This window comes from Procambarus clarkii, chromosome 5 (genome assembly GCF_040958095.1).
Source record: "Procambarus clarkii isolate CNS0578487 chromosome 5, FALCON_Pclarkii_2.0, whole genome shotgun sequence".
NCBI lineage: Eukaryota > Metazoa > Arthropoda > Malacostraca > Decapoda > Cambaridae > Procambarus > Procambarus clarkii.
The window spans coordinates 4,676,796-4,689,944 of record NC_091154.1 but is presented as its reverse complement, the minus strand read 5'-3'; the positions used below and the strand labels follow the sequence as shown (position 1 = coordinate 4,689,944).

At 39.5% G+C, this 13,149-nt stretch overlaps 1 protein-coding gene across 18 annotated transcripts in view; it reads left to right on the top strand.

Moving 5' to 3' along the window:
• Positions 1-13,149, top strand: part of LOC123764887 (protein tramtrack, beta isoform) — an 89,266-nt gene that overhangs the window by 40,170 nt on the left and 35,947 nt on the right. For 2 of the 18 annotated variants that reach the window (XM_069338699.1, XM_045753093.2), the window contains exon 5: positions 7,878-8,205. The exons of the other annotated variants lie outside the window; for them this stretch is intronic. In XM_069338699.1, the coding sequence (XP_069194800.1) occupies positions 7,878-8,192 (315 nt within the window). In that variant the 3' untranslated portion in view covers positions 8,193-8,205. Of the gene's footprint in view, positions 1-7,877; positions 8,206-13,149 lie in introns of those variants that run through there. 18 annotated transcript variants of the gene reach the window in all.

Genomic DNA, 13,149 nt, shown 5'->3' with positions numbered 1-13,149 from the left:
CTCTGGTTAGGCCCCATTTAGATTATGCAGTTCAGTTTTGATTGCCATTCTATAAAATGGATATAAATTCACTTGAACATGTCCAATGTAGAATAACAAAGTTATTTCCCCAAATTAGAAACCTTTCATATGAAGAGAGATTAACAAAGGTCAAATTGCATTCACTGGAAAGGCAAATAGTTAAGGGTGACATGATAGAGGTTTACAAGTGGATGAATGGACGTAACAAAGAGGATATTAATAGTGTATTAAAAGTATCAACACAAGACAGAACACAAAAGAATGGGTATAAATTAGATAAGTTTAGATTTAGAAAAGACTTGGGTAAATACTGGTTCGGTAACTGTTGTTGATTTGTGGAACCAATTATCGCATTATGTGGTGGAGGTGGGGTCCCTCGATTGTTTCAAGCGTGGGTTGGACATGTATATGAGTGGGATTGGGTGGTTATAAATAGGAGCTGCCTCGTATGGGCCAATAGGACTTCTGCAGTTGCCTTTGTTCTTATGTTCAAATCCTTATCCTGACCCCTTCCAAGTGCTATAAAGTCGTAATGGCTTGGCGCTTTCTCCTGAAACAGTATTCCCTCCCTTCATCGTCTGTGGCCGAGAACTCACCAAGCACATGCCGAGTCTCACTGTTGTCGTGTGGGTCCCAGTCTGAATCTGGTGGGTCGGCTTTGGCTTAGTCATCGATGTCCCACAATAAATCATCCTCTGTGCATCCACAATAAATCATCCATCCATGAATTAGATATATTGTACTGCACTTTTTGAAAGATTTTATTAGTCTACTTTCACTTTATCCCGTGAATTAATTCTAAAATCACACAATACATAAAGTGAAGGAGCACATACAGTCCATCTTTTGTAAAGGATTTTTGAGCATTCATCGTCCAGTTATTCCATTCTTCATGCACATGATCTTTAAACTGCTTGTTCAAGCTGACGTCTAGTGGTTGCATTAGTGAAGTCAAACCACCTGGTACATTATAACAGTAATCTCAGTATTTATTGTTGCTAATAGCTTCTTAGTGCTATCAGTTAAATGACTGTGAAACATATCCCAGACTAACAAAGTATGTTGCATATACCATCTGGCCGTCTGTTCCACACATTGTCTATCCATAATTTTACGCCGTCGGCATCCATCCATCCTTTTTGATGAGACTACAAATTTTTATTTTAGGTTTAGTTTAGTTTAGATTTTTAGGGCATGAAACAACCATAAACCTGGTCTTTTGAGCCAGCACTTTTGACTTGCACAGATCTTACACCTTTACATTCCACTCTTTCATTGCCTATCATGTCAAAATTTGTGGGTGTGTTCCATGTTTCCGACATTTGACGACGGAAACTGGTGTTTCTGCTTCAGACGTATACTAAACTGCTGAAAACTGCTAACGTTATGATCAAAATCTTCTGGTAGTTTCTGAGTAATTTTTGTTTTTTTGTCACATCACCAGATTTTTCCTGTTTATGAAACTCACATGAATCTACTGTACCTTTAATTATCTTTGTGGTGTGGGTTTGACCTTGCCTGCTTGAGTGCATGTTCTCTGATCATATCTTCTTGTGAAGATGTTGCAATCCTTCCTCTGTTCAGTTACACATTTTGCAATGTGATCTTCCAAATCTGGCCAACGAGTGACTCCTGTTGTCATCAAACATGTTTTCTTTGGCATTTTTATTAACACTACTTCATTCCTTCTCCACTGTGTCCTTGTAACAGCACAGGTGTTAGATGCCCTGGCCACTTTCTCCACTGTGTCCTTGTAACAGCACAGGTGTTAGATGCCCTGGCCACTTTCTCCACTGTGTCCTTGTAACAGCACAGGTGTTAGATGCCCTGGCCACTTTCTCCACTGTGTCCTTGTAACAGCACAGGTGTTAGATGCCCTATCCACTTTCTCCACTGTGTCCTTGTAACAGCACAGGTGTTAGATGCCCTGGCCACTTTCTCCACTGTGTGCTTGTAACAGCACAGGTGTTAGATGCCCTGGCCACTTTCTCCACTGTGTCCTTGTAACAGCACAGGTGTTAGATGCCCTATCCACTTTCTCCACTGTGTCCTTGTAACAGCACAGGTGTTAGATGCCCTGGCCACTTTCTTCACTGTGTCCTTGTAACAGCACAGGTGTTAGATGCCCTGGCTACTTTCTCCACTGTGTCCTTGTAACACCACAGGTGTTAGATGCCCTGGCCACTTTCTCCACTGTGTCCTTGTAACAGCACAGGTGTTAGATGCCCTGGCCACTTTCTCCACTGTGTAATCACCTAAGTGTAGTTACAGGATGAGAACAATGCTCATGGTGTCTCGTCTTCCCAGCACTCTGTCATATAACGCTTTGAAACTACTGACGGTCTTGGCCTCCACCACCCTCTCACCTAACTTGTTCCAACCATCTATTAATCTGTTTACAAAAGATAATTTTCTTGTATTTCTCTGGCAGCTTTGTTTCGTTAGATTAAATCTATGACCTCTTGTTCTTGAAGTTCCGGGTCTTATGATTTTTTCCTTATCAATTTTATCGATTCCTGTTACTATTTTGTACGTAGTGATCATATTGCCTCTTTTTCTTGTATCTTCTAGTTTTTGCATATTTAATGCCTCTAACTTTCCTTGTAGCTCGTGTCCTTTAATTCTGGGAGCCACTTAGTGGCATGTCTTTGCACCTTTTCCAGTTTGTTCTGCTTCTTAAGAAATGGGCACCATACAACCACTGCATATTCCAGCTTTGGTTTAACAAAAGTCGTGAACAATTTCTTTAGTATTTCTCCATCCAAGTATTTAAAAGTAATTTTGAAGTTAGAAGGTGTAGTATAGGCTCCTCGCACAATGTTCTTAATGTGGTCTTCAAGTGAGTTTTTTTTTTATCTAGAACCCCCCCTAGATCCCTTTCTTTATAAGATTTCTTTAAAGAATTCTCACATAATTTATAGATTGTGTGGTGTCTGTGTTCTCCTATTCCACATTCCATAACATGGCATTTATTCACATTAAATACCATTTGCCAAGTGGTGGTCCATATACTTATGTTGTCCAGGTCTTCTTGAAGGGCATGACAATCATGTAAGCTTCTTATCTTCCCTATTATCTTAGCGTCATCAGCAAACATGTTCATATAATTGTGTATTCCTTCTGGTAGATCATTTATGTAGACAATGAACATTACTGGTGCAAGCACTGAACCCAGTGGTACTCCAATGGATTCTGGGTTGTTACGTCTCGGTTGTTTGGTGTTCGTTGACCTAAAGTTCACCACAGGTGGTTATGGTATTTTGGGGTCATCTTATAACACCGATACGAACTAAAACCATAAAACTCAGACCGAAATGTGGTGGTTGTCTTATGTGAAAGATGCATTATCCACTGAGATATATGGTAATTGTCATCTTGGGCCATTGTATTGAACTATATACCGGGTTCTTTATTAAACTACATAATAAAGAATTTTAATTTATTTTGGTTCTCATAGGAATGGAGAAGGTGATAAAAATAGTGATTTTTTTCATGGATGGTGAAAATGGGTGGGGATTTAATTATGGATATGGAAGTAAAAAGTTTGTGGTAAAAGTAAATTTTGTGGTTAAAATGAATGTTATAACTCGAAAGGTCATATAATTTACTGTGTGGGGTATTTATGAGACAAATTTGACCGTGAAGGAGATACATACTGTAATATTTATTGTAAGTGGGCAGTGCACAATATCAAATGACTCATCTGGCCCACGTACAAAACTGTTCTCGTGGCACAACTCGTCTAAACGGTATCTGTGGTGCTGCTCAAGTATTATCAGTTGTTGATACCGACCCAGGATCGTACATCTGCAGCACTTTAAGCAGCCAAAACGTCCACCAACAAATGTCACGGTAACTAAACCATTGAAGCTGTAAAAGAGTGCTCTGGCACCTTCCTCAGACTGACCAGCTTAGCACTTTAGTACTGTAGTGTGATGCCTCGCTGCAGTCTTCATTGTAAATATTTCGGGCCTCTGAAAGCCCCACACGGTGACCACTGACCTAGAAACCAGACTTGACCTCCAAAGAGGTGGGACCGAGAGACTAGGCGAGGACCCGACATCACGAGAAACTGTAGCACGTTTTCATGTGAAAAAGCTGGGGACGGGCGAGAAGTGAAATCTGTAAAAAATCTGAGAAACTATACTGGTATCTGGATATGTACTGGCAGGATTCCTCACTGAAGAAACCAGCTCAAACAGTGGAAGGAGACCCCAGCAAACCCCCATTAAGAGAGAAAGCCCCTAGAACAGGGACAAAAGACCTTGAAGGGGTGAAAGACACCCACAGACTCACTTCAGATGCCCCCCCCCCCCACCCTTCTAACCCCCAGGACAACTATTTTAAACCGCAAGCCCTGGAGGGAAATATAGATCTCATTAGACATTTCCAAAGATTGACAGGGATCCTCCCTTCTCCATGGAAGACGCTGGCCAATTTAAAGTACAACAAATCCCCCAAAGGGCGGTGATGGATTCCTAATGAGAAACTCTGGCTCAGCATTAGCCAACAAGAATGGGACAACCCCAAAGAGAAGTCCACCCAACCCCCAAGGAGCCAAAACAACGTACGTCAAAAATGGCTTGGAACATTGCCCCAAAGGAGGAGGAGGAAGCGGTAGTGGAACACATCACAGAAACACGGGTAGCAGACCAATGCCCCAACCCTAAGAAAAACTCTGAACCCACAAACAAGGGTGGGGCGGGGAGCAAGATGCTAACAAAAGCCACTGATGACACAAGGCAGTACTTACATGGGAAGAGATGTAAAAAAAAAATTAGACAGACAGACTGGGCAGACAAAAATGATGGCTATTGGCATGAAATAAAGCTGCATAGCATCATGAAAACTGGTACACCGTGGGAGTAGGCTCAGGGGAAGTCCACACCCCCACCCTTACCAACAATAATGTGGCTGATAATACGATGACCAAACCACACATCACAAAATGGAGAAACGGCAGCATTTTTGTCCATCCTGGACCATTATCGAGTCATATAGTACTCTATTAAAATCCTTCCAAAGATATTTTTGAGCTATATTAATGTCTGCTGCCAATTTGCTTGTTACTATTTAGTCTTGTCTAAATTGTTCATATTTTTGGTAAATATATTTGTCAATTTATATTGATTTAAATGGATTGTAAATTGCTTATGTTGTTGTTAGGGCCCCTGTTCAGTTTTTGTCTCCATAATATGTTGTAGAATGGATACACATTCAGTTGAATGCACACAGTAAAAGCTGACAAGTAATCCCAGGAATAAAATCTCCCTCATGGAGAGATTGCAAAAGCATCACTTACATTGTCCACAAAGAGAAGTAAGGTAAGATAATTATCAAGAATAAGCTCTAAGCCATCTTGAGTATAATAGCACTTGGAAAGGACGGGGGGAAAGGAATGGTGCCCAACCACTTGGACGGTCGACCTGCATGAAGTGTGACCGTCACTCTACCGTCCAGTCCAAGGGGTCGGGCAGAAATAGTAGTAGTAACGTGTGACATGACTGAGGCATTTAAATGGGTAGGAGGGTATGATAAAGGGGGATATAAATAAGGTTTTAAGTACTATATATAAACATGAGACAACATTAAACAAGGGATGTAAATTAGAGAAGATTCAAACTAGTATCTGGGTAGATGCTGGCTTGGAAAAACGTTATTGTTTTATTGAACAAATTACTGAACGAAACAATTGACGTGGAATGACGGGATTGTTTCAAGTGTCGGTTAGACACACTCGTGTTAGTTTGGGTGGATAAAAATAGGAGCTGCCTTGTGTGGCCCAATAAGCCTTTTGCAGTTTCCTTCATTCTTGTGTGTGTTATGTAAATAATAGAGGTGCCAGGAGGACAAGTGCCCTGGGCACTACATGTTAAAGTCTTCCACTAGCACTTGACTCCATTTATGCTAACTCTGTTAAGCTTAAAGTAACCTTGCCCTAATCTGACTTAAAATCATCATCAACAAACCTTACACTGTCCCCTTACTGTTAAAATGTAATAATGTACACATAATGTGAACGTAATGTACTAGTATATATATATATAGTATATATTTATACACTGTAAAGCCTAATACGGTATGCACACTGTAAAGTTTTGTATACAAACATTAGTGCCTAATACTGTATGCTCTCTGACAAGTTGTGTGTACACTATGAAGTGCAACACATGTTAATACTCTGAATAATCAACAATTCTGTGCAGCGGTTCCATGAAAGCCTTTGGCTACAGCATATTGAGATAGCCTCTGCATCCTTTGGGCCCACCGCTTATTGTTCTGTCTGACTGGCCAGTACTTGATGTTCTGTCCGACTGGCCAGTGCTTGATGTGCTGTCTGAAAGGCCAGTGCTTGATGTTCTGTCCGACTGGCCAGTGCTTGGTGTTCCGTCCGACTGGCCAGTCCTTGATGTTCCATCCGACTGGCCAGTCCTTGATGTTCTGTCCGACTGGCCAGTGCTTGATGTTCCATCCGACTGGCCAGTCCTTGATGTTCTGTCCGACTGGCCAGTGCTTGATGTTCTGTCCGACTGGCCAGTCCTTGATGTTCCGTCCGACTGGCCAGTGTTTGGTGTTCCGTCCGACTGGCCAGGTATTTCATTTGCTATCTAACTGCATGGCAACTAACCCACCAATTGTGTGGTGCACTGACTGGAAATTGAGTGACCATTTGTATAATCCTATATGGATTGATAGTGTGATAACATCCCTGTGGGCAGTGCTGGTCAAACAAAGCTGTAGCAGTGAATTAACTCGTTGAGGGCGACTGTCTTTTGTTGAGTTATTGTTACTTGACGATATTGTGTTCACTGGGTAACTGGTCTGGGTGGTTAGTTGTCTCAGGTAACTGGTGACTGGTCTGGACGGTTAGTTGTCTCAGGTAACTGGTCTGGGTGGTTGGTTGTCTCAGGTAACTGGTCTGGGTGGTTGGTTGTCTCAGGTGACTGGTGACTGGTCTGGACGGTTAGTTGTCTCAGGTAACTGGTCTGGGTGGTTGGTTGTCTCAGGTAACTGGTGACTGGTCTGGACGGTTAGTTGTCTCAGGTAACTGGTCTGGGTGGTTGGTTGTCTCAGGTAACTGGTCTGGGTGGTTGGTTGTCTCAGGTGACTGGTGACTGGTCTGGACGGTTAGTTGTCTCAGGTAACTGGTCTGGGTGGTTGGTTGTCTCAGGTAACTGGTCTGGAGGGTTAGTTGTCTCAGGTGACTGGTCTGGATGGTTAGTTGTCTCAGGTGACTGGTCTGGAGGGTTAGTTGTTCAGGGTAGCTGGTTTCTATGCTTGGTTGAAGTACAATTGACTGCTGCTTGGTTGACGTGTTGGCAACTGTATGGCCACTTGCGTGATGTGTCAGTGGAATTGTCCGGTGTTTTGGCTGTGATCCATGATAAGACTATGTAAACTGTGCATACCTCTGTATATATTGGGGTTTAGTAATGGTGCAAGAAAGTCTATTAAAATATATGTAAGAATATCTCTAGGGATACCTTGAAAGTTGTAAAGTGTGTCATGCTTGTTGCTGTTGTAATGCACATTGCTGTTTCCTATTTTGAATGATTCAATAAATGAATTGCTCTGAAAAATTTGCTGAATAACTATTTGGATTTGTGAAGATATTTATGAATAAGGACTGATGGTGGATAGTTTTTTTTGTTTTGTTTTTAAATAATTAGGCCTAACAGTACAGGGCTCCTTCCATTCTTATCCCTATGTTAGTGAGAACTAGGTTCATGTCAACATGACACAAGGCTGGGTGAGCATACACTTGTATACACAACACACACACACCTGTAGAGTTTGTTTACAAAACTGACATCTCTGTATGGCCGAATTGTAGTTGGGTGTTTCTCTGTTTGCAGGACCCGATACCATCCTTGATCCACTTGGTGGAGGGACCGGGCGCTGAAAATCGGCAAATATCTAGTCAAGGCTTTAGTGGGGTGCCCGACATCGACCTTCGCTATGACGCTCAAAGAACACAGAGCGCAGGCGAACGGCAATACGAGTGCGTGTTCTGCGGCCGGTTGTTTAACCACCGGGGAACGCTGACGAGACACGTTATGATACACACGGGCGAAAAGCCCTTTCTTTGCCAGTACTGTAATTTTAAAACATCACGCAAGAGTACACTGAACTATCACATGCATTCTTTGCATGCTTCTGTTCTTAAATAAATATCTTTAGGTAGCAGCTGTTTTAATTTCCACACTACAGATAGTTGCTTTAAGGTCCAAAAATTTAATTTTCTTTTTTAATAATTATTGCCATTATAAAGCCTAGGTTATTGGCTACATTATGAGCTTTAGTTGAAAGAAATCAGTCCAGTCTAAGTATTTTATTTTTAATTTTGTATTGCAAACAAATTTGGCAATAATGGAAAGTTGCCAGCTAGTAATTATATTATCTTTGCCATGGAAACCTAATCAGATTAATTAAATACAAATAACTGGAAAGTATATACCTGTACAAAGTAAGATCTTCAAGATAGTTAAGTGCAGTAATTAAAGCAACATGGCTCAAGATTTGTGATGCTGTATATTTGGTGGGAAAATTCCTCTTAAAGCGCAATATTTAGGATTCTCAATAAAATCTCGGTTTTCATTTGATTTTGATGAAATTTTCACACAAATCAGCAGGCTTTACAAATCATATCGAAAATATTCTGAAAGGTTTTTAAATGGGATGTTTTAAATAATTATATTATTTTTTTATAACTAGGAACCATAAATTAGTGTTTTGTTTTGTGTACAATATTTAGAGCTTTGTTAGGTTTTACCAATGGTACAAAAGAAGAAAGATTTCTTAAATAATTTTTTTTGTAACTACAGTATATCTACTAACCTTGCTTACATTTTAAGGCTCAATATGGAAAAAAATGTAAATATGAAAATGTTAAAGAGTAAACTTACTTTGGCCCCTTAAAAAATAATAAAAAAGCCGGGTGATATAGTACAGTATATAGAAACTATGGGACTTAGATCATTTGCCATTTTTTCCTATTTATCAATTGTTTTTATGTTGTAATTTTAAAGCCTAAATTATTAGCGATTTTTTATTCAAATTTTTTTATGGAAATCGACCAACTTGAAGTATTTTATCAATTTTTAGAAGCAATAAAATGTTGCAATAACGGTGAGTTGCCAACTAGTATATTTTTGTACACTTGTTATTTTTGCTATGAAAGCATAACCATAATGAGCATAATTATAATAATCATAACCATAATAAGCATAACCATAATGAGCATAATTATAATAATCATATAAGAATAATAAACTGAGTGAAAGTCACTGGAAAGAGAGATAATTACAAAGTTATATACAGTACTGTGCAACCTTGAGTGACGAGGGCCTCAATTTACCAGCATATTGAATAACGAGCGAGCTGATAATTTGTCTCGATTAGAGAGCGCTCGTTTGATTAACGAGAAAACCACTTGGTACGTCCCCACTGCTTCTTGCACATTCTCGGACGCCTCCAACGATGCAACTAATTTTTTTTTTTTTTTTTTTTTTAAAGATGCTAATGATGCTGGGATGTAAAGGGATGACTGTTGTGATGTTGCAAAGCACTGATTTTTTTTGTAGAATAAACAAAAAAAATGAAAAAAATTGAAGAAAGAACAAATGTCAAAAAGGTTTGTTCAGTGTATGCCAGGTAGGCTGCTCCATGTTCCTTAAAAAAAAAAAAAAAAGCAAAAAACATGAACAAATTTGAAAAAAGGAAAAATGTCCTAAAGGTTCATTCAGTGTAATTTCCTAGGTGCAATTACCTCAGTGTAGTTATAGGATGAGAGCTACGCTCGTGGTGTTCCGTCTTCGCAGCACTCTTTGTCATATAATGCTTTGAAGCTACTGACGGTCTTGGCCTCCACCACCTTCTCACTTAACTTTTTCCAACCGTCTACCACTCTGTTTGTGAAAGTGACTTTTCTTACATATCTTCGGCATCTTTGTTTAGCAGGTTTAATTCTATGACCTCTTGTTCTTGAAGTTCCAGATCTCAGGAAATCTTCCCTATCAATTTTATCAATTCCTGTTGCTATTTTGTACGTAGTGATCATATCACCTCGTTTTCTTCTGTTTTCTAGTTTTGTCATATTTAATGCCTCTAACCTCTCTTCGTAGCTCTTGCCCTTCAGTTCTGGGAACCACTTAGTAGCATGTCTTTGCACCTTTTCCAGTTTGTTGATGTGCTTCTTAAGATATGGACACCACACAACCGCTGCATATTCTAGCTTTGGCCTAACAAAAGTCGTGAACAATTTCTTTAGTATTTCGCCATCCATGTACAGTATTTAAAAGCAGTTCTGAGGTTAAAAAGCATGGCATAGGCTCCTCTCACAATGTTCTTTATGTGGTCCTCAGGTGATAGTTTTCTATCTAAAACCACCCCTAGATCTCTTTCTTTATCAGAATTCTTTAAAGATTTCTCACATAATATATAGGTTGTGTGGGGTCTATGTTCTCCTATTCCATATTCCGTAACATGTCATTTATTCACATTAAATTCCATTTGCCAAGTGGTGCTCCATATACTTATTTTGTCCAGGTCATCTTGAAGGACATGACAATCATCTAAGTTTCTTATCCTTCCTATTATCGTAGCATCATCAGCAAACATGTTTATATAATTCTGTATACCAACCGGTAGATCATTTATGTAGACAATGAACATCACTGGTGCAAGAACTGAACCCAGTGGTACTCCACTTGTGACATTTCTCCAGTCCGATACATTGCCTCTGATTACTCTCCTTATTTTTCTATCAGTCAGAAAATTTTTCATCCATGTTAGAAGCTTATCAGTCACCCCTCCAATATTTTCCAGTTTCCAGAACAACCTCTTATGTGAAACTCTGTCGAAAGCCTTTTTTAGGTCCAGATAGATGCAATCAACCCGACCATATCTTTCCTGTAAAATCTCTGTGGCTCGATCATAGAAGCTGAGTAAATTCGATACACAGGATCTTCCAGATCGAAAACCATACTGTCTGTCTGATATTATATCATTTCTCTCCAGGTGTTCTACACATTTATTTTTTATTATTTTTTCCAATATTTTCACTATTACACTTGTCAATGATACAGGTCTGTAATTGAGGGGGTCTTCCCTGCTTCCACTTTTGTAGATTGGAACTATGTTAGCCTGTTTCCACATGTCTGCTTTGACTTCTGTACACAGGGATGCCTGAAAGATCAGGTGAAGTGGAATGCTGAGCTCAGATGCACATTCTCTCAGAACCCATGGTGAAACTCCATCTGGACCAACTACTGTGTTCTTACTTAGCTCCTTTAGCATATTTTCCACTTCATCTCTAGACACACCAATATGCTCTATGTTTTTCTCTGGAATTCTTATTGTATCTGGTTATCTGAAGATTTCATTTTGTACAAACACACTTTGGAACTTTTCATTTAATGTTTCACACATTTCATTTTCTGTGAATCTGTTTCCCACATTCAACCTCTGGATATTATTCTTTACCTGCAATTTGTTGTCTATGAATTTGTAGAATAGGCCCGGTTCTGTTTTACGTTTATCCGCTATCCCTTTTTCAAAATTTCTTTCTGCCTCTCTCCTCACTGCCGTGTAGTTGTTTCTCACATCTTTGTATCGCTGGTATGTTTGGGGGTTTGGCCTCTTCCTGTATTGATTCCATTTTTGTGTCTTTTGGTCTCTGGCCCTCTCGTGCCAGGTAGACTGCTCCATTATTAATAAATAAATGAAAAATACAAAACAAATTGAACACATTTGAAACAAAGAAAGATTGTCATAATGGAGCAGCCTACCTGACAAACACTGAATGAATATTTATGACATTTTTCCTTGTTTCAAATTTGTTCAATTTTTTTTATTCTTCGTTTTTTTATTTATTTTTTAAGAAACATGGAGCAGCTTACCTGACATTCACTGAACAAATCTTTTGCTATAAAAAAAATTAAAATTAAAAAGAACAAAGTTGAAAAAAGAACAAGTGTCATAAAGGTTCGTTCAGTGTATGTCAGGTAGGCTGCTCCATTATCTAAAAAATCAAATATCATATTGATGTTTTCGGTGGTAGAATGGATTATCTTTATTTCCAATATTTTAAAAGGGGGAAATTTGTTTTGAAAGATGAGCATTTCACACGACGAGCTTGGTCCCTGAATGGATTAAATTGGTTAATCGAGGTTCCACGGTACTGTAATTACATATAAGAACTTAAGAACAAAGGTAACTGCAGAAGGCCTATTGGCCCATGCGAGGCAACTCCTATTTATACCCACCCAATCACATTCATGATATATGCAGGCGATGAGTCACAATAACGTGGCTGAAGTATGTTGACCAATCCACACGCTAGAAAATGAAGGGACGGCGACGTTTCGGTCTGTCCTGGACCATTCAACTTGAGACTTGACAACGTTCCAGGACGGACCGAAACGTCATCGTCCCTTCATTTTCTAGTGTGTGGATTGGTCAACACATTCATATATATATGTATATCTAACCTATGTTTGAAACAATCAAGGGAACCCCACTTCTATTTTGTTACGCAGTAATTGGCTCCACAAATCAACAACCCTATTACTGAACCAGTATTTATCAAGGTCTTTCCTAAATCTAAAAGGGAGTCTGCTTCAATTAGGAATAATGAAGCAGAAGATTTTCTAGATTCAGTTGACGATCGCCTCCCCAAACAATACATCAAGGAACCAACACGTGAAAATAACATTCCAGACCCAGTGTCAACAAACAGGGAAGCACAAACCAACGACACCGAAATAGGGAGTGAGCTTGGGAACAGCGATCACAAAGAAATAAAACTTAGCACAGAATGGAGCAGATTTGCAAGAGAAAACTCTACTGCCAAGCCTAACCTCTCTGTGATCACTGTTCCCCAGCTCACTCCCAATTTTGACGTCACCAATTTTTGCTTTCCTGCTAGTCAACACAAAGTCCAAAAGTATCATTTTCACGTGTTGGCTCCCCAATGTGCTGCTCAAGGAAGCAGTCTTCAATCAATTCTAGAAAATCTAAGCCATACTTAGATTTAGCCATATTTGTATAGCCATAGCCTATTCCAACTAAATACAGCACCCCCAATACTGTACCATGAGCCTTTATCGTTTTAATCAGTCTTTCATG